Source organism: Anomalospiza imberbis, chromosome 1 (genome assembly GCF_031753505.1).
Source record: "Anomalospiza imberbis isolate Cuckoo-Finch-1a 21T00152 chromosome 1, ASM3175350v1, whole genome shotgun sequence".
Classification (NCBI taxonomy): domain Eukaryota; kingdom Metazoa; phylum Chordata; class Aves; order Passeriformes; family Viduidae; genus Anomalospiza; species Anomalospiza imberbis.
The window spans coordinates 38,099,285-38,125,063 of record NC_089681.1 but is presented as its reverse complement, the minus strand read 5'-3'; the positions used below and the strand labels follow the sequence as shown (position 1 = coordinate 38,125,063).

At 40.0% G+C, this 25,779-nt stretch overlaps 2 protein-coding genes across 3 annotated transcripts in view; one reads left to right on the top strand and one right to left on the bottom strand.

The window, feature by feature from the left end:
• The window catches only part of UBXN2B (UBX domain protein 2B), a 34,016-nt gene extending 26,398 nt beyond the window's left edge, over nucleotides 1-7,618 (top strand). Inside the window, exons 9-10 of the mRNA XM_068188222.1 lie at nucleotides 6,961-7,064; nucleotides 7,181-7,618. Of these exons, the coding sequence (XP_068044323.1) occupies nucleotides 6,961-7,042 (82 nt within the window). The 3' untranslated portion in view covers nucleotides 7,043-7,064; nucleotides 7,181-7,618. The remainder of the gene's footprint in view (nucleotides 1-6,960; nucleotides 7,065-7,180) is intronic.
• On the bottom strand, nucleotides 5,693-12,985 carry CYP7A1 (cytochrome P450 family 7 subfamily A member 1). Of its 2 annotated transcripts, none has more exons than XM_068188186.1 (7): nucleotides 12,835-12,985; nucleotides 12,356-12,500; nucleotides 10,856-11,096; nucleotides 9,869-10,482; nucleotides 8,417-8,547; nucleotides 7,310-7,485; nucleotides 5,693-6,683 (listed from the first exon to the last, which is right to left on the bottom strand). In XM_068188186.1, the coding sequence occupies exons 2-7, from the start codon at nucleotides 12,433-12,435 to the stop codon at nucleotides 6,384-6,386; spliced, it is 1,542 nt and encodes a 513-aa protein (XP_068044287.1). In that variant the 5' UTR covers nucleotides 12,436-12,500; nucleotides 12,835-12,985; the 3' UTR covers nucleotides 5,693-6,383. The 2 variants fall into 2 exon arrangements, with proteins under 2 accessions (XP_068044287.1, XP_068044290.1); XM_068188189.1 differs by lacking the exon at nucleotides 12,835-12,985 and adding an exon at nucleotides 12,626-12,827.
• Between the last annotated feature and the right edge of the window lie 12,794 nt (nucleotides 12,986-25,779).

Genomic DNA, 25,779 nt, shown 5'->3' with positions numbered 1-25,779 from the left:
GTTTAGCCAAGTTTGCTGTGTCTAAATAATACATGTAAGAAGCTAATGTACCAAGAGGCACAGTGAACACAACTTGTGTAATTGCATCATTAATGGCTCTCCCTGTTGGTTTTAACATCAGCTTCTAATTCTCATAAGGATATTATTCCTTGTTCCAAGTTCTTACATCGAAGAAATAAAATAGCCACAAAATTTTCCATTCAATGTGGAGGATGTATTTTTTGAAAGTGCCCCCTTAACTTTTTACCTTTCCAAGGGTTTGCTTACTTGGGCACAGCAGTCTAGCTGAAATGTTGCATTAAGCAGAGAAGTCTTTCCCTCAGCCTAAGGAGCGATTATCACTAAAGCAGAGCAGAGCTGAGGTCACTGCAGGTCATCAAGACCCAGTTCCCCTCTCGCCTGCTGATTCAACCCTTGAGCCAATGCTCCTCACCCTGTGCTTCAAACCAGACATGCAAGCTCGTGGCAAGGGGGGAACAGAGCTTTTCGCAGGCACAAAATGTTCATATCTGCCTCCAATTCCCTTGAAGGATCTGGCTTACCTTTAGAGTCCGGGTGTCCATATGGAGCACGGGCTGAGATGAGGTGGGGTCTGGCACTGTTCTCTCTACAAACCCAGTGAGAGGTGAGTCTGGTCCCAGTGCAGCTGGCAGAGCCACAGGCACATCCTGGGGCAGACAGTGGGGACTGACCCTGTGCTCCCACCAGCCAGCACTCTGCACAGAGTACTTACCTGCAGCTAACACGAAGAGGGAGGCTTCCCAAAGCCCTCCAGAACCCAACAGAAAACCAGCTGGTTTTTTGAAGCCTGCTGAGCACCTGTGAGAGCAAGTCTGTTCCTTGGGAACCTTGCACAAATCCTAAGCATCCCAAGGAAGCTCTCCTTGTTCTTGAGCTGTGTAAAGGGGAGCTCATTTCACCAAGGGTGAAGTGACTTCTAGCGTGAGTTCTTCCAGCCTATGGTATTCAGTGTTCTGCCTGTGGGTGTTTTTATGTCTCAAGTCTGCAATTACTGGGGGCCTTTTTCAATCCTTTTCCAATCAACTGTTGCACGAATGTTACCAAGAAATAATTACATGGCCAGTCACACTAAAGAGTTCTTATAACAAAAGAGATTCAGCCAGCCAAGGTGTTTTAATCTTTCAAAATTTCTATGGGATCCTGCTATCTGATGAGATAATTTTTAGAAATTACTGTTATCTTTAAAAAGATAATTGGAACCCACAGGATATTATTTATAGGCGATTAAAGTAAAATAACCTTTTCATTTGAAAAATCTATCTCTCTTTAGTGAATTGTTCTGAAGTGACCTCTCTCTCCCTTCATGACTCATGGGTCACTGAAGATCATTTGATTTGAAATGTGTCCCACAGAGTTGTCTGTCTTGGCAGAAAACAAATTAAAGTAAACAAGAGTTAGCAAGCTGGGTATTTACACTGATAGCACTCCTGTTAATAGTATGTAACCTTTTTATCATTTAATTCTAAGGTTATTAGGAGGCAATCACTGTTTTTACCACCAAAACCCCTGTGTGCAGCTAAACATAATTATGGTCAAGCCTCCTCTGTATGTTCCTTAACTGTGTGGACCTGGTGGTGTAAATGAGAGGAGATAATAGAACCACAGGATTATAGAATAGTTTGGGTTGGAAGGGATCTTTACAGATCATCTAGTCCAATCCCCTGCAATGAACAGGAGCATCAGAAGATCATGGTCCAGTCTTCAGCCTGCTGACATTCAGATATAGCACTGTGTGCAGTTCATAAATGGCAAATACCTATTTATGGTGCCACAGCTCTCTGTTTAGACCAAGATGATGAACAACTTGAAGCATGCTATCACCAGCTAAGCAATAGTTATATCAAAAAGGTATTTCATGATTTCAGAAAACTTATCCCATGATTTTTCCTCTTTTTGCTTCCTCTTTTACTTAATCAGAAAGTTGCATAAGAGGTCTCATAATATAGATACCAGTTTATCCTGATATTCCTACAGTAAGAGAAAACAAATTGAAGGGTTTAAAAATCTATGCTCAAACCCACTGTTGACATATTGAAGAGTGGCTGCCTGAGATCAGCTCTGTTACAACAGCTGTGGCCAGCATGGTTTCAGAATTGTAAAACTCTTGTTTTCTGAAATGGTGTCATGTTTCATTAGTAAAGTCACCATGTCGCTCCCAAGATCGCCATGATCAGTAAAGATTTTTTTTAGCCTGAAAACATTTAGAATATTTAGAATATTAACATCTAGAACATTTTCACTGTCTAGGATCAATCTGCTCACCCAAAATGCCTCCTGCTGGATTATGAGCCACATAGTTTCACTCAGCTGGCTCTGCCTTGCTCCTAATCCCCAAATCACTGTTCAGAGGCATCTGACCAACCCAATGTCCAGCTCATCTGGGTCCAAAAAAAATCTGAACATTTAATCTCCCTGGTGTGCCTAATCTATGTTATGCTTATGTGTCCCTCAAGAATTAGCTCTCACTCTTACTCACCCTATACAGGACAACCACAAGCTTAGAGTTGTCCCCTGGGGGTGTGGGAGAGACTGAACTCACTAACTTCTTGGGGACTGCAATCCCAAATTGAAATTGAATCTCCTCTCAACTAAGAGAGCATTTTGTCTGTAAGGGCACTATCAGGGAGTCATGCAAATCATCCTGTTGAGTCTGTTATGAGTCAGTTTTTTTTTTTTTTTTTTTTTTTTTTTTTGGAGTGCTACAAATTCCCTGAGAGAAATGCCTGAGCTATCCTAATGGTTAGATTGTTAGATTGCCTACCTGGAGGCCAAGGTCGTTGCTTCTCTTCTGCCCATACCTCTTCATGCATTTTAAATAGTAAGTATATAATGTGAAATACTCACAAACCCACAGTAGAGGCTGCCTGCTTGCTACCAGCCTGTATCTGCCCAATATGTTTCTAATTGCTCTTATGGTTTTAGTATTATTTTTCTTTGTTTTCCTGTCTTAATAAAAGTCCTGCTTTTAGGAGATGCAGCAGAAAGAATTGCCCTGATCTAACCTTGTGATGTTTGTGACCCTGGCAAGGCAGATGAGTATTGATTGCTGAAGTATTTGATTACATTAGCTGAGGCATAGTGCCACAGACCTTGTACTTTCTTTTATCCCCCCACTCGCATCTGTGCAATTAACAGGGGTTTAACTGAGGTTAGAAAATTAGCATCTACAGCAGTAAACAAAAATACTTGTATATAGCTCAATATATATAAAAACAAAAAAGGAAATCCATATCCAGATGATTCAAACTGTTCATCTGCGTTTCTTTTGTCACAAAGTGGAAGCATACTTAGGGACTTATACTGGGTCTTTTCATCTGCATAACACAAGGTCAATATGAAAAAGAGTCCCTTGCAGACATGCTTTATCATCCTCAGGCTACAGGAGTCCAGAACTGAGCAGAAAGGGCTGGTTGCCTCTGTTCTATACACTGCATATCAATACACAGGTTAGGTGATCCAGTCATCCATGGAGAGCTCCTACCCCGGCAAGAGAGGACTGGCCCAGGCTGAGTGGTGAGGACCATGGTGCCGCAGGAGTTTGGGCAGGAGTGCGTGAGCCACCCGCGTGGGGCCCTGTCTGGTGACAGTGCTGCTTTCCACCGGTTTGTGGTGATTCTGCACTTTAGTCAGTATTTTCTCCACAGTGTTCAGAACTGGACTTTAATCTGTGGGGTGATCCTCTAATGTTTTTACCTTCCCCTGAGTTCTCTATTGTCGGTATTCCTTGGTGTGTGAGCCAGCTCAGGCAGGACATAGGAACAACCACAACACCATGGATGAAATGGAGAGAAAATTTGGTTTTGTTGAAACCAAACCAAACCATGAGTTTTCTAGCTTTTACCCTTCTGATTATCACCCTGATCCTACTTCTGGGGGAGTGAGTGACTGGCTGTTTGGTGCTTGGTTGCTGGCTGGGTTTAAATCATGATGCCAGGGGGGGGAATCCCCAAAGCAGCACCCAGAAAGAGACAAACAAGCAGGGATGCAGACACCATGGAGCTCTGTGAGTGCTAGTGGATCACCAAAACTTCTCTTTTTCCCTTGTATATCAGGGATTCATGCAGGTGTAGTTTACTGCCATTTGATTGCTCCCACAGCAGGATAAGGAATCTCACCCATGCTCAACAGCATACCTCTAAATGTATCACAGGACTATGTTATCTGAACACAGGTGTTGTCCAGCATGAGGCTAAACAACGACTGGTATGATGTATGTGGTTTTTGACACCTCAGCTTGCAAGCCGTTTGACCATGTTCACAATCTTCCTCACCAATCTTACATTCTTCTCCTACACTTGGGAAGCTGAAAGTCATCAGCTTGAGGAGCTACTGAAAACTTCAACTTCTCATTGACCAAAAGAACTCATAAAAGCCCATTAAACCACAGCCAGAAAAATCTGGAGCAGTCAGTTTGAAGGGGACAATGGGATGTAAAAGAGGTTTAATTTTTGAAGCAACCTAGAATTAGTTTAGCAGTTGTCTTATCTTTTTTCTGTTGTTGTAATTCCATGTTGAATTCCTTTTCATCAAGGAAGTGTATTTTTCTTAAAATATTGCATAGCCTTGCTGCCCTCAAAAACTGCTGTTTCAAGCAGGATTTATTTAAGAAAGAAGGAGAAGATACTCTAATGATAAAAACATGTGCCAGGACGCATGTCAGGTTTGCATTCACTCTCCAAATTAGCTGACACTGAATATGCTATAATTTATATAAATCATACAAAATATAATTGACAGAAGTGTGAAAAAAGCTGTACTGGATACTACCCTCATCAAGAGAACCAAAGTAATAATTCAACCCCCCTTGCATTATAAATAATTGTTTAATATTATACGTGGTGCGAGCAATCGGTGTTCTCTGTTCTCCTTTGAAAATGTAAAAAGATTAAATAAAATTACAAAGACAACACACAGGTAATAAATGTGTGTTGCACACAAAATAAAGTGTTATGCACATGCTGCATAATCTTTTTATCAACCTTTGAATATTTAGCATGGTGTATAGTGAGAAGAAAAAAGAATAGATAATTTAAAGTAATTCTAGAATGTGATCAAAAACTCCTTATTTAGGGAGAGTTCTATCAGCTAGACTGGGTATCTTGCTAGAATGTGAAAATTGAAAAAATCAAATAGTCCTGTATCTCATGAGTCTCACTTTTGAGTTAAGGACAAAAGGTCAGACCATAAGTTCTTGGGAAAAAGCAGGATAAAAACAATGTTAGAAGTCCATTTGTTCTTTACATCAGCAAATTATAAGAAAGCTCTCTCTTTCAGACCAAAGAAATTTCATTTAAAAATAGACATCTGTGACATACATATATCTGTCACTTGCAGCAGAAAAGGACGGGGATGCTGTCCAAATTATATTAACCCTGAAAAAATTGTTCTTATGGACATGCTACCACTGAAAATAAAATGTGTGGGCATCCTACTACATGGTAACTTTAATGGAATTAGACTAGGAAGACCTAAGGAGGCTTATGGAAATATGGAATTTAGGCAATGAGGCTAAATGCAGCCAGAACCACTGGTGAATATGTGATAGGTATTTATTTATCTCCATATTGGTGTTTGAGCTGGCTAATTTTAAACTGGTTTGGGTGGCTTTGGATGGGTGCATAAACCTTTGATAATGTTAGGATGTTAAAACAACAAACAGTCTAGAGATGCATTTGTTTCAGCCAATATAATTTATTTTAATACAGTTAGCAGTTTCTAAAAATAAGTATCTTACAAAGAATATAATACAAGTTTTGCAGTTTCACTTGAACGTGAATATTTCTGTAGGTTTTTTTCAAGTCTTCTAGTTTTTCATAAAACCATAAATGTAATTCCCCAGGAAACTCTCCCCTCCCCATTGTGAATCTGCCTTTATATAACAAAAACTTTATTTCACCTATGAGGAGGCCCAGCCCCCCCCCCCACCCCCCCCAAACCATTTCAATTATAGAAAAGAATATGTTTTAACTGAAGTACAATTTTGGAATTATTATGAATTAGCTCAAGAAATTCTACCTGTGGGAAAGTATTTGCTGACAGAAAAAAAAAACTGTCTGCTGTATACACACAATCGAAAATCTTAACTTGACTTTCAAAATGGTTGGTAAAAAGGGAGACATTTGCATCAAAAGAGAGCATTAAATCCACTGCACGCTGCTACCACACTGGTGCGCATTTTTCATTAAATGGTGAATTAGCATCTTCATATAGATTTTCCCCCAAGACTCGAAGCATTTCATTTGCATATATACATAAAATGTATATAAAGCATATGTTATACAGTGTATTTAGTACTGTTAGTATATACAGTGTATTTATGTACTACTTGTACATAGTGTATTTGCATAGTACAAAACATATGTTCATAAGTATTTCAGCCTGTACCTGAAATCAATGTCATTGGATGGCTGCAAAATACCCAGTCCTGCACGGGATTGATCTAAAGAGGGACACTTCACATTGCTGTCCACAAGCTCTATCTCAAAATATGAAAAAATCAGAGCCAAAAATTGTTTAATTTCATGGACAGCAAATAACCTGCCCGGGCACTTTGCTATGCCTGTCCCAAAAGGCATGTAATAATACTTCAGCTTCCGGCCGTTCCGGTAGAAGTCGGTCTTCTCCTCTCCCTTCTCATTCAGGAAGCGATTGTATTTGAATGTCTGCAATTAAACACACAAAAGATATTCCTTGATATTTGGATGCCTCCAAAAACCAGATAAAGCTGCTAAGACACAAAATGCAGGCTGGGAAAGGGATGTCTCCAGCAATAAGCATCGTACAGTACCACCAGACCCCATGGTGCTGTTTTAGAAAGAGTAGCTTCTGAGAAGTTCTGTTATGTGGGAGAGGATCCCAGGTTCTTTGCTGATAACTCTCCTTTTCTTTCCTGACCTCTAAAAATAAGGATTGTAGCCTGCATTCTTGTTCATGCAACAGAAGGAGAACTGGAAGAATTTTAATTCTGTGGCTTTGGGAAACTTTTATCCTTATCTTTTTTCAAACACCCTCATCATGGTGATTTTCCCTCACTGAGGAAGGCAGTAAGTAGAAGGCTGTCTGGGGCTGGTAGCACACCTTTTGGTTACACTAAAGCATGTTTTGCAGATAGTGCTTGCACTGCCTTTATTTTTTTTGTTCCCTATTATCACATTGTCAGGTGTAAGAACAGAGTGTCTGGGGTACAACAGAAAACCAGCATTGGCGCACCCCAGTAAGTGCTTTATCTAAAGGCCTGTTAACTTCTGCCAGAGCAGCAAGTTTAATGCAATTTGGAAAAAATACTTACCAAGGGATCAGCATAGATTTCTGGATCGAAATGCAGCAGCTGAGGATAAAGAGCTACAATGTCATCTTTGCGAATGTTGTAAAAGTCGTTCTCCAAGTGCAAAGTGAAATCCTCCTTGGCCACTCGGAAAGTCATGGATGCACTGGAGAGCCTCATCGCCTCCTTGATGATGCTGTCTGTTGGGAGAAGACAAGGAAAGATTGCCATGGAAAAAAAGTGTATTCATATACTGGGAGCAGGTCATGGATAATGAGCTATTTCAGAGCCATTATCAAACCCTGAATTTATTAGAATAAATATTTTAATATTCACTTTCTAAATGCCTAAGAAAGTACTTCTCATGTCTCTTTAGCATTTCTATCCCTTCTGCAGATACCACTGAGAGCCTAATCTGCTTTTCCCACAAAAAATGCTTATAGTGGATGAAACAGAATGTTCAAAGTGAGACATATTTTCACTCTGAGATAAAGACCAAACCATTGAAAACTGAAAACATAACAAGAAAAAGAAATAGTGCAGTGAGCAGAATTTTCTGAAGTTTTAAGATGTCCTGCATAGAAGCTCATAGTCTGAAGAAAAGTAATATGGTAATTTTTTGTTTCAATATTAGCTGATTTTTTTTAAAGTAACAGTAGTTAAAAAGCAACATTATCAAAACTCTCTGTAACTTCTGAAAAATGTGCTTATAATCTGAAAATTATTGAGAGGAAATAGAAGTAATGGTATTAGAAAACATTGCTTCACATGATAAGAATAGGGATTTAAGTTTTGGCAACACCTTTTTATTTTATTTAAAGATATAACCAAAAATATTGCTCAGAATTATCCATGGGTCTATGTTATGTAGCTCTGTAGGATTACTGAGACATGCCATTTCCCATGAAAAAGTGCTGTTCATGTGAATTTTGATAGTCTCAGTACCACCTGGGACATTGGGAAGCCTGGTTGTGTTGGCTGTTGCTAAGGAACATATAGTTTCCTGTTCTATTGTTTCTTTGCTAATTTCATAGGAATTCTATAGCAAGCATTTGTATGGTAATAAATAGAAGACCATGGAAATTGTAGTGTGATTTCTGCATATAATAATCCTGTATAAAATAGTCATACCTAGTATTGGCATATTATCCAGCTGTTTCCGGTTCAAGGACATATGTTTGCCATCTAAGCTGATACTGTCTTCAGCAGTTTCCAAAACACTTTGCACTTCTTTGCTAGCAGCTCTCATTGCTTCTGGACTCCTGAGATCAAAAGAGCAAAGGTATAACATAAATTTAAAAATTCTTTAAGAAGTAGTTTTGCAATTTACTTTCTTCCTGACTAAAATTTATTTTGTTGGCCAACAAGTACAACCTTCTAAAATAAAAATGCTGCAACAAAATGCTGCAGTTCCATTTTTTCATGTCTTGGCAAAGGTATGATAACTTCAAAGGAAAAAAAAAGAAAAAGAAAGGAATCCCAAGTATTTGATTTTGTCTGCAATGACAAGTGGGACAGAACTGATGTGCATAATTCAGGTAATAAACAGTACTGTCACTAAAAAGCAATGCCAAAAATAAGAAAAAACCCAGCCAGCTGTAGATTAGGAAATAGCCCCACTGCAGGTAGGAAGTTTAGGAACAGGATTGTAGATCAGTTTATAACATCCTTTATACTGGCTGATGTGACAATATTCTGTCTAGCTGAAAAGAATCTTCCCAATACTAAGAGCCCATATAGTACCCTTCACCATCTAGCCTTTCTTTCAGACACGGAATATATGAACTTTGGTGAAATATATAGACACAAAAAAAGAGGGTGCAATGGTGTCTTGATGAAGGCACAATCAGGGTGCTAAAAGACTCCAAGTCCAGGAAGTCTAAAGCAAATGCATTCTTGGAGCAAAAAGTACTAAATAACTTCAAAAAATAGCATTGGCAAGTAGATACGATAAGTAAAGGTGTTAGAAATTTAGACATGTACTTCAGAGTTAGTTATGCTGAAGCAGATAATCCAGAAAGGCCCACTCTAAAATAGACATTTGATAGTATTATCTGAACTGTGCATTTGTCTCACAAGTAGCAAGCTCAGCAGGTACAATCTACAGTAGAGCTTCAGTGGGACCTATCAACATATAAATTATTTTCTATTAAGTATCTGTGAAAACAATAATGAAGTTAAACCTCATTTTGCCTGCTCTGGTGAGATGGTCTAAAAATGTCTAGTTTTACTTGTAGCCTTTAATACAATTAATGATTTGACTGCAACTAGCACTTTTAATGTCTTATCATATAGATTTACTCCAAAGCTTTCTTGACAAAGTGTAGCATTGCCCTCGAGTGCTGTTTCTTAACAACAAAAAAAAAAGCTTCTAAAGAATTGCTCTGTGCTACCACTACTGGTTCTCAGGTGGATGAAGGGCTTTTCTGTGGAAGTCCTGAACAACATTGCACTTCTGTTGCAAACAGTAAGTTTTTTTATCACTGATGAGGTATCAAGGAGTGGAATTGACCTGTACTATTGACTTGGTTTCTGAAAGATAAATATTTTGCTTGTTTGGGCGCAACAACCATTGGGACTTACTTAAGAAGATAGAACAAGGTCCAAAAAGTGGCAGGAATGGTGTTTGCTTGAGAGGCCCAGAGCACTGCCACGTGGGTCTTGGCTTTTTCCATGTCATCAAAGGTTGAGAGGGTGTCGTTCAGGAACATGCGGAGGGTGACAAGCTGAGAGAGGTTGTCCCTTTTCAGGAGGTTCTTGTGCAGGAGTGCCTCTCCCAGCTTCTCTCGTGCACTGTGGGCACTCTTGAAGAGGTGGATAGGCAGCCCTGCCACGAGGGCTGGGAAAATCTTATCGAATTCCTTGAAGTTTTCAAGAGCATTTAGGATATGAGCTCTCTCAGTTTCCTGCTTTGATGATAGGTTTTTGTCATTATTTGAATTCAATTCTTTACCAAAAAGTGTTAAAAAGCCAGACTCGAACATCACTTGGCAACAGAACGTATAAAGTCCTTCTGTCACCCAGGTATTAGACTGAAGCTTAGGTGCTCTTGACTGCAGCATGACGTACTGTAGGTTTTCCATCATTGCTTCAATGAGAGCATCTAGGGCATTGCCTTGAAGGGTTCTAATGAAAGTCTGATGAAAATTTTCAGTGGTGTTTCCCTCTGCTGGGTCAATGCTACCATGCCCAAAAGCCTGCCACAAAATAAATTGTATGCATGATAAGTAAGGCCTGTCATTACCTGTATGATAAAGTCTAACAGAAACAAAAGCCAGAGTATAACTTTATAGCTTACTAGAGGGAAGGATAATAATATAATAAAATAATGTACTGTCTTAGAACAATTTATAGTCTTAGAGCAATCCAAATCACTGCAAATTTCTTTTCCATTTAGGAAGAGGAAAAAAAAGACCACAATATTTTAAACCAGTAAAAGTGCAGAAATGTGAAACAAATTCTATTTCAAATGTGAAACAAATTCTATTTCAAATGCATAGTTATGGTTACAGGGATTAACTGGATATGTCAGCAGATACTTTGTATGCTAGATATTAAAACCAGGAATACCTTGGCAGAGGTAGCAAAGTGGAACTTTTTCCAGTCCAAGTGTTTTCCCTGGCGCATCAATGCATGGTATGAAAAAGGGTCAGTGAGGAAATGAATGTATTTCCCTGCTACATGGCAAGTGAAGATGTGGCCATGCTTCTTCTGCTTTTCTTTAAGGAATTCAAGGGGGTTGGCACCAAACTTCAATGCACAGCCCAGGTATGGAAGGGATCCATTTTCAAGTGGTGGCTCACCTTGCCGCCTACAAAACACAAAACAAAAACTCAATTTAAAATCATGTATAAAGATCTCTTCTCCAGGACTATCAGGTATGTAAAATACTGATGTTAGGCTTTGTGTAATGTGAAAAAAAAGTGAAGAAAAAAATCCCGAATGAGTAGTTTATTTGTAAATAATTATCTCCTCTTTAAGAGCTAAGCTATGTATGAAAGAACAACTTTAACTAATAATAGACATAATAAAACACATAATAAAACAGTTTTACTATGTCATCTTTATTTTCCCTGGATCAGATGTATATTTTTCTCCCATTCAAATGCAAAATTTTTGCCATTAGCTAACACACAGCTATGAAATTGTCACATTAATAAATAATCCATCACACTGATACTGTCTAAGACAATTTTTGGGCAATTTTATATACAATTTCATTTGAATACCAAGCAAAGAAACTTTTTAGTATAGAAAGGTTGTTATTATTGGCATATCCCATTAATGGACCAGATCTTTCTAAAAATATGGGAATTTTGCTATGATCCTCAGTAAGCATAAGAGCTAGTGTTTCAGACAATGTGTCATCAAGCACATGCTGTAAATTAAGCAGATAAAGTGAAGCATATGTTTAAATTATTTTCTTTTTTGAGTAGAAACAACTTTCCTGCATAAGGGCATTATGACTTCGGAAATAACTTTTATATAATATTTCAGCTTTTACAGTAAATGAAGTTAATTATCTTCACCTTTTTTTAAAATCAAACTTTTAAAAATAAAACTAGAAAATGCTGAAATTAAAAAATAAGAAGAATTAAGGAAATTACTTGCTCCCTATGTGAATGTGTCAGTAGGATAAAAGCTTTTAAGGAATATACCTCGTACATAAATATTACCTGTATTAAATTGTGTTACTAATACAATATAAAAATGTTTGTAAGTAGGTATTAAACAATAATTACATATAAGTAGGTATTTGCTGTGATTACAATACAGGTGAAATTACAGCCCACAACTTTGGGAAATCAGGACATACATATTCATATTTTAATTACCTTTTTTATGCATAGATTTATATCTACAGCTACCTCTAGGCATCACTACACTATTATTGCAAAGTTCATACACAAAAATTCAATTAGAACATAAATCTCTCAAAAGACCAAACTACAGCATTGTCTGTGCTGTCCTGCATATGTCTGACTACAGTTCTCTTAGTGATGTACACAAGATATTTGACACAAATAAAGGCCAGGCACACTGAGATGCTTTTACAGAAAGAGTCCTTACCTTCTCCTCCTCCCTAGAAGAAACCAAGACACACAACAAAGTATTACTGCCGTTCCCCAGATCCAGGATGCTAGGAACATTTCTGGTAATGCCCAAAAGCTTCCAAGTGGAAAATGGGTAACTACCAGGATGGCAAGAGAAGTGACTGAGAATGAAAGAGAAGACAAGTCACAATTTATATACAGTGGGTACTCTATTGTATCTAATGGCACTGAGTCAACCTAGCAAGCTATTGATTAACCATTTCTTGTTCCCTCTCTGCTCTGTCACCTTTCTGCAGAAAGCTTCGCTGGATTGATGCAGACAGTTGCAGATCTGGCCTTGAGCTAATGTCACGTAGCAGTAGCAGTTCCAAAGTAACCAAACAGCTGTAAGAGTTGATAATTTGAAGGTTAGCCGGGTGTATTTTGATTAATCCTGCAGATTTACCAATTGCAGTTTATAGTTCAAGTTTAGCAATATATGAAATGCTTACTAACCCGTGTCCAGGAGATTCAGACTGCGCTAACTGGTGGCTGCAGCCTGTGCTGCCCTTCAGCTGCCAGCCTGTTCCCCTCTCCCTTCTCCTTCTGGGCTGCCCTGGCTCTGGTGTGCCACTGCAAGAGGGAACGGCAGGGTTCACCAGCTGGGCAAAGGGATGGCTGCGGAGGTGGACTTACTTCCTCTAACAACACTTGTCTGGAAGAAAGGGTAAAAATGGTCTTTCACAGAATCATAAAGTGAATCATAGAAGAAAATGAAAGTAGGTCTAGACAACCACACTGGTTTTGGGTTTTTTTCCTTGTCCTTGGACCACCTTTTATTTTCCCACTAAACCTTTTCTCCTTTCTGCTGTTGACTTATGAAAATTCAAATATTGGCTTGCTCTTAGACCTGGCATCAAGCCATCAAGGAGGCAGCTCAGGTATAGTGATGTTTCATTAGTCATCCAAGGCCTAATATGTTTCTAAGAGAGAAACTGAAGGTTTTTTCAGACTCACTTTTGTACCAGTTTTTGTTGGTGTCCCTACAGCTGTGTGATCAAACAGTAGAGATTTGGACATCTTGCTGTTGCAATTGAACACTACACTAGGCATTGACACTCAAATCTGGCAGGTGGAAATATTGTTCTGGCTTCAAACCAGGGCAGGCAATGAGGCATGGGGTAACTGTGCACATACCATTACATTTGAGTCAGTTTTTGAGTTACTATACCGAAGAAATTAACCTTATTTGCAGCATCAAAGTTTGCCCTCACTTAATCTAAAAATCTTTCCTTTTGCATGTCAGGTCCAGTCCTCTATCCCATTTTCATTTAAGCACAGATTTTTCATTTATTTTCCCATAAAAAGTTCTTTTTTCATCAGCTGAATTTAGCTTGATATTATATAATTGCTTCAAAAAACCTTGCTTTCTCATTTCCTGCCTGTTTGCGTTATTGAAAAATTCAGCTATTGAAAAATTCAGGTGTCATCTCTGATTTCATCCTGTGACTACTTCATCCTAAACAAGAATAATAATTTTATTATATTGGTGTCTAGCTCTTTTTGTACGTGTTGTTGAAAAAACATTGAAAAAGAAAGTCAGAAGTTACTGTCAGTTTTGTGTCCAACATCCAGGAATAACATTTAACCAGCAACAGTTGCCTGTGTCCCCTCACCATATCTTGTGTAGCATTTTGTAGAGCTGCCATCACAGTTGCCTCTTCCCTCTGTGCTTTGAGTTGTTGTGCTGTAAAGTGAGGATAACATCATTTATAAATGGCATCCTGCTGCCAGCAAACAGCAGCAATAACTTCTCTAAAGCTGCCCACCTTTTTTCACTTTCTGCTTTGTACATATATAATAGTTCTAAAAGTATAACCAGGTGTAGGCAGAGCACAGGAGCTGCTTGGCAACTTACCTGAAATAATTGCATTTTCTCTCAGGAAAGTCTTAAATAGGCCAATCTAGAGTCCCAAAGCCAGCCTGTATTAAAACAGGCTGCAGGCTGTGACTTATGTCCTTGTGATAAAGGCAAGTAGGAGTCTTGTCTGTCACAGATACTCCACCAAATTTAGCAGATGATAAGTGTGAATCTTCTTCCATTTATATTACTGGGCATTAGGCTTTCTTGATTTTTCAGCAGCACCAGTAGAGTCCCCTCATGTTCTGGGTGTGGTATTTTTGGGTTCTTCTGACAAATACACTATTTCCCACAGACAAAGCTCAGGCAGTTGCCACTAGCCTGTACAGAAGGGATTAAAAGCACCATGTGGTCCCACTTATTGACAGATAGTACATTTTCTGCAACCCTTTGTGTGCTGCGTATGAGCTTGGCTGTCTTGCCCCAGCCCAAGGGGAGGACCCACAAGAGTTATGGGTGCAGTCAGAAAAAACATGCTGACTTGGCCCAATGAAGAAAACTCCTTGTGTAAAGGGTAAGAATATTAATGTGAAAAACTGACACGACTTGGGCTTAAGACTCAACTCACGCCAGTGACAGCATCCAGAGTGAAGCACTGCATATGTTTGAATGTATAAGCCTTTGTCACTGCAGGTTTAAGCATGGGGGTTCATCAAGAATTCAACAATGTATCAAATAGTAGATAGAAAATGCAAAACCTTTTAAGAACTATAATAGGACCTTTTGGTCAAGCCCTAATGAACACTGAGCTGTAAACAGTTCAGAAAGAGCAGGTCCAGAGCACGTGGATGCAGGCAAGAGAGCACGCTGACATTTCACCCAGTACAGCGCATTTAGCAGCCGCTTCCAGCCCAGCCTGGCTGCCCACACCAGCTGCGAGGGCAGCCGTGTCCACACAAGGTCTGCTTGTGTCTTCAGGGCCAGGAATTGTGGCGAGACTGATGCATGGTTAGATTGCACCACTTTCCCGCAAAGGGCACCACAACACTTTTCACCCAGATACACCCACTGGCTGTGGACAGAGCTGCCAGGAGCAATCTTATCTGTCATCTCTGCTCCAGCCAGTGAAGTTGAGCTGTGGCCTTCATGGAGTCAATACCCTTCCCATAAAACAGCTCACTTCTGAAGTGGTGATTCCTGAAGCCTAAGAGAAGCCTTGTTTCCTCCTGCTCCTCCAAAACAGCTCACTATCTAAACCCGAGCTTTGTCTCACATGCTGTAGCTATATTGCTTTCATTAGTCACAACCCACACGTGGTATTTAAATTAATAGAAAATAATAGATAGACCAAGCTGAGGGGAATAATGTTTTTTCCAGGGTTACTGATGGCTTCATAACTTGGGAGCACTGATGCACAGAAGGGTGTGATGGACTTAGGATAGGCTACTGGTTACATTTGGCAGTAAATAGCAGATTTCCATACAGCCAACTCTATAACTTGTTTATTCATGGGAAGTAAATAAGAGGTACACACTACAAAAAAATGACTGACTTTTTTTTCTCATGCATGTGTTGTGAGAACTGGTTTATTTTCTTTCATCAACAGATGAAAAACCCTGAAACCACACAAACCAAGCATTTTGCTCAGCAGTGGGAAGGCAGCCCTGCAGTTCACGGAACAGGAGCAGGCTGACATGCTACAGCCAGAAGATGCCATTGCAGCTATGAAACACTTCTGCAGCTGTGAAACTTGTAAAAGAGATCTCAGAAAGGTGGACCAATATGAAAGGAAAGCTTAAACAAGAAGTTGCATACTGAAGCTGCTGTAGCTCAGAACCTTTGCAGCCAGAAAATATCTAATAAATAATTATATGTCACCACCTACTGGTAAACATCCTTGTGTGGCACTTGTGTGTTGTGCTCTACAGCAGCCACTGAACTTTGCGAGTCAATATTTGTTTCTTGTTTCTATACACCAAAAATGGTATTTCTTCCATGGGCTTATGTATTTTTCTTTGCATTTACATCAAGTAGCTTTAATGAAGATATGGAGATATGCTGGGTAGGATCACTGAGGTTTCTGAGGGCCAAGCTGAAAACCTGCCCTTTTTGTGATCAGTGAAAATGTTAAACAGAACAAGAAATAAGACTTTACTCCTCATCAGCCACAAGAAACATCTATTTTTAGAGAGGAATGATGGCTGTCAGCACACAGGATCCTGTACTGTGAGGACAGACCAGAAATTGAAGGTCCTTCTGCAGCATCAGTGTTGACTTGGCACAGCCATCATACGTCTGCAAACTGAAAGGCATCAGCAATGCTCCAGGCACAGGAAAGAGAACACTGGCTGCCGTGTCCCCTCACAACAACAGACCTGACACACCATGGCACACCATGGCACAACACTGCCCGGCCTGCCCTCATAAACCAGCTGCTGTTACCAAGTGATCAAGCCAGAAATTTAGTATCCTCCCGAGAAAGACTGTAATTCCAGATATAATTCCAACAAATCCCTAGCTTGATTCACCTTTTCCCTAGTTTTCCTGGGTCAATGGAATAGGTGGAAGTCTTGTATACCTAAATTATAATAGACTATCTAAAAGAATATGAGTGAAATTATATTAAAGATGCTGTAAAGAATAATGCCATAGTTTAATTATTTAATGATCTAACAACCTAAAATAAATTAATGCTACTACATTATCACTCCACAGCTCTATTTTAACAACTGTCATGGTTGTTCAGAGGGCAGACTTTGCCTACATTATACTCTGCCTTCTGCAGAATTTGTGAGTCATCTGACTCCAGGAAAATAGCATGTTCCTGTTTCCTTAAAAAAAATTTAAAATATATTTTAAAAAAAACCGATCATGACCACCATCATATCTTTTTTTTTTTTCTGTAGATTATATGTAGATTGTAGAGGTACAACTCTTTTGTAATTTGATATCATTGTGATATATTTGACCCTGTCACTTTTTTCATGATGAAGCATTCTGCACAGACAATGCCTAACATTAGGATAACCAACATTGATGGGCTATAAAATTAGACAGGCTTGGGAACTGGGTTTATTTGCATCCTGTTTCAGGACAATTGCCCTGAGCATTTAAATAATTGTAAGGACAGATACTTCCTCTAATGACCAAGTTCACATACCCATATTTAACTCAGAGTATCCTCTGAATGTGCTTATATATCAGATAATGAACTTGATTTACTTGCACCATATCAGTTCATTTTCTCTCTGCGATTTTCATTGTTTTTTAAGAAAGTCAGTTGAAAGCTCAGTAAATTTCCTATCAGACCTGGGATTTACAATGGCATTATCTTTCCTTTAATTTCAAGCATTAAAAACTAAATTTCAATCAGATATACCATCCTTTACTCGAATTAAAATATTTTAATAGAAAAAGAAAGGGAAAGGTAACTATTAAACATATTATTAAAGTAACAATTGAGAATATTAAGATTTATGAAAGTTACCTTTTTCTAAGTATTGCTGAAGAGAAGCTGTAAAGAGAGGAATTATGAAAGTGAAGACAAAAGAGAACTCATACAGGAACCCAAGCAGGAAAAGGAAATGGCTGCAAAACAAACCACGAGGAGTTATTACCACTCATCCAGTGCAGCAAACTGCATCTTCTTAAAGCAATTTTTTTCTTTTTTTTAAACTCTGGAATTGAGTTCTATTGTATCATTTCATAACAAAACAGAGGCTTCTACATTATCCTGTTACATCTAAATGTGCAATTGCAGGTGCTCAAAACACTTAACAGGGAGAAATCAAATCTCAGATGTGATTACAAAAATGATGCAGCTCACTGCTACCAAATAATTATTTGAAGAAAGGTAGTTAGGTAACAAGCCAGGAGAAGATTGCTTCAGTCCAATTGTCTGGGTGAACAGTACAAGCTGTTCTGGGCTGCTCCAGCAGATGGAGCAGGAAATGCAACGGCATCTTCTGCCTCATTTTACTTCCCTTTGCTTTTCTTCTGCTAATGCTCCCTTCCTTCCTTCCTCCCTTCCTTCCTCCCTTCCTTCCTCCCTTCCTTCCTTCCTCCCTTCCTTCCTCCCTTCCTCCCTTCCTTCCTTCCTTCCTCCCTTCCTCCCTTCCTCCCTTCCTCCCTTCCTCCCTTCCTCCCTTCCTTCCTTCCTTCCTTCCTTCCTTCCTTCCTTCCTTCCTTCCTTCCTTCCTTCCTTCCTTCCTTCCTTCCTTCCTTCCTTCCTTCCTTCCTTCCTTCCTTCCTTCCTTCCTTCCTTCCTTCCTTCCTTCCTTCCTTCCTTCCTTCCTTCCTTCCTTCCTTCCTTCCTTCCTTCCTTCCTTCCTTCCTTCCTTCCTTCCTTCCTTCCTTCCTTCCTTCCTTCCTTTCTCCCCCCCCCCCCCACCCCTTTTTAAAGAGGTGCACTGCCCTGTAGCTTACTAGTTGCTCTTTAGCTGTCAGCCCTCCAGTATGTAAAGAGGGCTTACAAGAAGTATGGAAAGGGACTTTTTGCACAAACATGTAGTGATCAGACAAGTGGTACAGGTTTAAAACAAAAGAAGGTAGATTTAGATATAAGGAAGATAATCTTTACTGTGAGGATAGTGAGGCATTGGAACAGGTTGCCCAGAGATGTTGTGGACTTTCCATCCCTGGAAGTGTTCAAGACCAGGGTGAATGGGACTCTGAGCAGCCCAGTGGAAGGTGTTCCTGTCCATGGCAGTGGGGTTGGAATTAGATGCCCTTTAAGGTTCATTTCCAATCCAAACCATTCTATGATTATATGATTCGCTTCCTGAGTTAGGCACCCATTAAGTGTAGCACTTACTTCATGTCCCCTCCTTCATCACACTCACAATTCTCTCTACATCTGCATTTAGAAGCCATGGAGATTCAGTGACACCTGCACCTGTTATGTAAGAAGGGTGGCATCTTAAGAACCTCTCTGTTGTTTACAGCTATTTCCATCTTCTCTATGCAAGTGCTGATATTGCTCTGGTCCTGCGGTCTGGATTTGGGCCACTTTGGCAAACCTCACATCACGATTCTGTGGAGTTGGCTTCATGCTACTTTTGTACCTGAAGCGATCACCTGTACAAAGACAACATCCATTCCTCCAGTGTGAAAGGAAATCAGAATGTCCACCACCTTACTGGCAAGATGGCATTCTGGCTGGGAGCCAGCTTGGCACCTGTTTTCACAGTGGGGACTTTTTATTTCAGCTATGGCCACTACAGGTCTAAGGGGAGACAGAGGCTGATAGCTGTTGGAAACCACCAGCAACTTCCCCTTGATGTTGATTTCAGCAGCTATTAGGCCACTTTGGGATTGTAAAAGTCTCCAGAAATTTGGGGAAAATGGGAAAGCTGGATTGACAGCACAGCTGGAAAGGATCCACAGCCTGAAAATGGTGGGGTTCAATGGAAAGCACAGCTTTCCTTGAACAGCTTTTCTTTGGCTTCATAATATTTTTACTTTTCTTTTCCATCTACACATGAACACAGGAATCATCCTCTGAGAGCATCCCTGGTAGATTTATGCAAGCCTGTTGCCTAGGTATGGAAAATTTTGCCAAGAATGGTTGTATATAAATGTTTTTTAATGGAGATCTGAGCTTCACTGGACTGTGCAAAATGCAAAGAAGTAGAAGTGTGGGGCACACTGTTATGCAACTGGGCCACATTTTACTCTTCCAAGGGAAAATAAACATTCTTCTACTACTAGATTTACTTAAAGATTTCTTTTTCCTATAGCTATATTTTACTTTTTATAATACAGTATTTATTGGAAGATACATGCCAAGATTGAAGAGTGAGTACCTTTCTATATTACAGAAGAAATCTGCCAGTCATCACTTCAATTCTTCTCTGTGAAACATTACTCTTCATGATCATACTTCTATGAGCCAAAGCTTTCTTCATTTTCTTTGGGTTTTTTTTTTTGTTTTTGTTTTTGTTTTTTTTGAGAAAGCAAACTGTGGCAGTGAACAATGTCTTGATTGTGCAAAGGAAAGGAAAAATAAGGCATGGTGGTGTAACAGACATAATATGAAAGCATCTTCACAGTGTAAGGCTGTTCAACAGTCCAGATTAGATTAAAAAGATATGAATATGGGACTAAATAAACTGTCCAAAGCACAGCCCACTGGTTTTACATGTGAATCAGCCTTTTGGCCTAGGAAAACTGAATTGCAACTGAATACAGATTACTAATTTGGAAAAGTAATATTAATTTTCACTACCAGAGTTGATGTAATATTGCATTTTACCATTTATTTCTATATATTTCCATATTATTTTTGATTTAAATAGGTAAAGATCAGAGATCTACCTCTTACAGCTTGGCTTTGCATTTGAAAAGACAAACTACAGGTAGAAAGACAAAAATTAAAACAGAAAAACACAAAAAGAACAGGGTAACAGGAAGAAAGAAGCTGATGGAAGATGGATGACAGGTAGCTACTGCAGAGAACAGGAAAATAAAGACAAAACACAAGGTAAAAGATAGGCACATTTAAACAGCCGGTTAGTTTACAAATGGGACTATTACTGCTTTTTTAACAAATAGACAAACATTGGTGCTCCAGTAGTTATATAGCTCAAGACTGGTCTCATAAATTAAACAGGTTTGGTGTGGTCAGAAAAGCAGTGGCAGACAGCCAAAAACCACTCCTGAATTAAGGGAAGCATTTGACTTGCTGAGTCAGCATGGAGACAGCTCCAGAAAAGTAAGGGCACTGTGCCAACACCAACACATGCCTTTGGATGAACCATCTCCTGATTGCTCACAGCAATTCAAGTTCCCATAACAGTCTCCCCCAAAATTTTTGGCTCGGTCCAAAGACTTCCAGTGGTGACAGACATAAAAGCGAAATTCTAATTATAACTGTTCAGCAGTGGTAATTTGTGACTGAGGAATGATCTGGCATGGAGGGCAAGGAGGGGTTAAACTGACTGGAAGCAGTAATTCCAGAGCCAGAAGAGACTCCTTCCAAGGGTGTGAAGTTTCCCTTGGTGATGAGATAAGAAACAGTCTCAGCTTTGTCTTGTAGCCATCCTGGAATAAGACTGCTCACGGAGCCAAGCTCAGAGGCAAACTCTGAGCAGCAGAGCTGGGTGAAGGGTGGATCCACAGGCTGAGGTGCCTCATGCAAATAATCTTGGATTTGGTGCTGTGTATGTAAGGAATCTGTGATGCATCTTTGCAGATTCCGCGTAGAAGTGCATATTGTGATGGGACTCCGCCCAATGCATTGTTCACGAACTTCTTTCTATTTAAGCACAAGGGTGTTTCATTCACCTCGAAGGTACCATAACAATTCTCCAACAGGTGCCACTAGTGAGCCTTGCTGGAGCAGCTGCTCTTGGCCTCCGCTCTCCTTTGCCTCTTCTTCCAGAGGTTACAGCCCCAGTAGCCAGAGCAGAGCAAAAGGACTGTCCACCTCTATCCCACCACCCTATCCCAGAGACAGACATCTGCTCAAATTTATCCTTGGTAGCATTTTAAGACAAAGAGCCAGGCTCCCCCTGAGGCTTGAGACCTCATGCACTTATACTCAGGACAAGTTGGATTTTTGGAAAACCTGGTCCAGAAACCTGGTCTAGTGGAAGGTGTTCCTACATATGGCAGGAGTCTGGAATTATATGATCATTAAGGTCTCTTCCTACCCAAAATTTTCTGTGATTCTATGGTTCTATGAGGGCAGAGGGATCTGTCCTTTTGTCTTGCTTCAAGCTTCATCAAATTGTGGAACTCCACCTATATTAGACCATCAGCTTTGGCCTGAACTAAACTGTATCTAACATGAAGGTACAAAATGTAATTCAGAGATCCTAGGAGAAAGAAAATTACATTGAATCCCTGGGAAAACAGTTAAACAGAAAATATTACAGCTACTGTGAAATATACACCTTATTTCTGCTATGCCTACCTAGTCTTTACAGTATGCAAACAAAGAATATAGATTTTAAAACCCTGAAACGTGTATGTCAAGAATATAGATTTTTAAACCCTAAAACGTGTATAGGAAAGAACTGTTCAGGTTATTTAAGTCCTTTCCAGCAAAATCCCACTTGTGGATTAGGCACAGGAAGAGCACAGTCACTCCTCCCACTTGCCTGCATAGAGCTCAAATCCACCCCTTCCTTGGCTCTCTTTCCTGTCTCCTGTCTCCTAGGACTAGCTCAGGATCATGCATGAAGGAGCTTGTTGTCTGCAGGACCTCTGCTTCATCTGTTGCAAAGGCTACAAGGTGTCTAATGAATGAGGAGAACAGAGGAACATCTTACTGCTCACACCCTGGACTATCAGGCTGTGGAGTTGGATGCTGCTCTCACCTCTGCCCCAGAGCTCTCCTGCAGTGACAAATAACTCCTCTCTCCAGACTCTCCACAAAGCAGTTCCTGTTTTGTTCCAGAGCAGTTTCTCATTTTCTATTTGCCCTCCAGAGGCTCTCGACCTAATCTGCAAAAGTGTTGGGCACAAGCAATCGTGAGTGAAGTCAGGAAGGTGGGGATTTACCAAAATATCTCCTGTATTATCACAAACATGAGACATGAGTTTGTAGAACTGAGAGCTCAGAATAATGCATTATGAGCATATTCAACTTGAGTGCCTGAATTCCTTGTCTGTATCCCAGGAATTACGACAGAAAATAAATGAACAACTGTTTGCACAGTACTTAGAGCGTTACTTAGAAAGGATGGTGACAGCATTAGTATTTCCATCTTTAGAAGTTTGAATAGTAGACAGGAAATCGGGCATGAAACTGCCAACTGAACAGTGGAAAACCATTCACTGAATGCCATCCATCCTGTGGGTGTTATTTATAACACTGTTAAAAGTCATATATAATAATATGAAAGTAATATGTTATAACGCCCTTAAAAGGTGAGATCAAAAAATATGAACAGGGAATGAGGAAGAAAGTTACCTAGTAGCATCTAATGTTAAGTACATTACTGGGGCAAAGCTCCTGTAATGTAATCTCTTCTGCATAACAGGGGTTTATGCTGAAAATCTTGTTTCCACATGGAAAGTACAAAAGTTCTGGTATGTGAAGTCTAGAAGTACAGCTCAGTGCAATGCAACCCCACAGTTAATTAAGCTGCTTTGTGGTAAGTTTGTTCTAGAAATACAAACAACACATTTGGACACTCCTTTCACCTGGCTTAGAGCAGAACCTGTTAACTCCCTCATAAGTACCCCAGGTATGGAACCACTTTAATACAATTATTCTGTTTCCAGTGCTGACAGTGTGCTATCTTGCACAATTTGTACATGTTTTGAGCAACCAATTATAGAATGGGTGGAGAGCTTCCTTACAAATAAAAGCACAACCTGTTTTCAGCTTCAAAGGAGAAATGTGAATTTTTCAGTAATAATTATGTATTATTTTCTTAAGATTTTTTCAGCAGCTGGGACTGATGCCAATCAGTGGGTGGTTTCTATTATTCTTTGAAAGTTGGCACTAGACCAGTAAAAAACCCACAAAGAGTACATGATGATGGAAAACTATCACACTTGCCCATGGGTATTCTAATTTAAACAAGTAAAGTCTAATCACTTGGCTATTTGTTCCACTTCTTTCAAACAACAGATGCACATACCTCAGGAACTAATCTAGAGCCATTTATTTGGGCAATTCACCTCTGACTCCTTAGAGCTCCCCAGTCTCAGTGGAGTTCTTAGAAAGAGATGGCCTGGCTCTTCTTCTGCTTCCCTCCAAACTCCAGGACACAGAAGTATCTCCCTTGTCCCAAATGCTCAGTTCATGTCACAGAGTGACTGAGGCACATACCACCCCCTTCCAAAATTTGGTTTCCCTGGGAAAGAAATGAGATTAGACCAATAGCTGGAATTGTCTGGTCTGTGGGTTTAAAGGATGAGGACCCTGAGACATGCCAAACTGCACTGATTGCACAGATTAGACATACTCATTTTTCAGCAATTATCTTTCTGGTTTATTATGTTTTGTTCCCATATTTAAATGAACAATTCTGAGAAAGCTTTTCAATACAAAAGTGTACTCTCTCTCTCCAATAGCTGTTCTTAAGCAAGAAGAAACAGAGTTATGCAGTTTTTCAAAATCTTTATTGAAATCATGTTTCACAATACATTGGGAGATGAGGATGATAAGATTCACTTTTGATACCAAGGTGCACGTCCTGCAGGTGGACATAGTGCCAGAGCTACTGCCCATAACCTGGACTTTGCTTGCTCTTAGATTATGTATCTGCAATAGTGCACACATGGTATGCTCAACGAGTAATAAACCACATGGAACCAAGTGTTTGGGCTAGGACATCATCGTAAAGAAAATGAACATCCATTACAGTCTCATGGGTAAAATCAGGGAGGGTACATTGACAGTGCAAGTCGGATACCCACTGGAAAAGGCTGCTCCCTGGATAACAGCAGGCTATCTTGAAAGACCACAAAGAGATGAAGTAATGCAGAAAACAGCAAATAACAACCTAGCTTTCTGGAGAGAAGAAAGGTCTTCGCGATGAGAGGAGCATTCAACATCAAACCAAAAGAAAACACCACCTTTCAGTTGTCAGCACTGGCACCCAGCAGAATTGCACTGGAAAACTGTCAGTCACACACCTGCAATTTCCATGCTACATGAACACTACAGTGCTCTTTATTCTTCAGGGTGGGTCCAGGGCTTCACTGCACTGAGCTAATTTCAGTATGAAGAGTGGCACACTTTGTCTGAGTACAGTTTTAAAACTTTCACTGCACTTATGTTAAAATCTCCTTTGGCTACATAGAAAATTTAGCACTTCTAAAGCAGTAATCATTGGTCATTAATAAACTACAGCTAGATTCCCTCCCTTCCTCCTGGCCCAGAAGACTTGTAACACAGGATTTTTGTGAACTTATACCCTAAGCCCAAGATTTGACTTCATGTATATTTAATGACCCGTAGCTGCGTGACTCAGCAGCCAATGGTTCAGGTAGTGGCATGCAGGAAGGTTCCAGGTCTGGCTGATTATTGGATACAGAAACAGGAGCCTCCTTAGCAGCCAGAGAGTTGCTGTTCCTCTGTATTCAGCACTGCTGCAGCTGCTACCCCAGTCCCTGTGGTGCTCACCAAAGATGCTGGCAGCTGGAGAGAATCAAGAACTGGAAAATACACTGCAACAACAACAGAAAAATATACATTGCAACAAAATTTCTGCTTAGCTTAACTAAGGTTATGATTGTGCAGACAGCTCAAATGATGAAACAGCCTGTTAGTGCCAGAGTGAAGCAAAACAACCTTCCCTCTCATTCCCATTTCTCCTGCTTCCTCTTTTCTCCTGTTTCCAGCCACACACTCCCTTGTTCTGGCTCATGCTTGTGCTTGAGAGAGCCTTTTATTGCTAGTATGGCTCACTAACCAGCAGAAAAGCATCCATGTTTTTTGGTGGATTTGATTTCTCCTGGGGCAATGAGTTAAGCTTTTTCTCAGAAGAGCTCGGCAACTGCTGGGACTGGCTGAGGGCAGGAGAAAGAGACCACAGGTGAGAGCAGACCTCCTGCCTATGTGCTGGAGGACTGCTCAACTCCTCTACTGAACGCTTTTCTTAGGTGAAGAGAAGCTCTAGGGCACTCAGCACATTTAATTA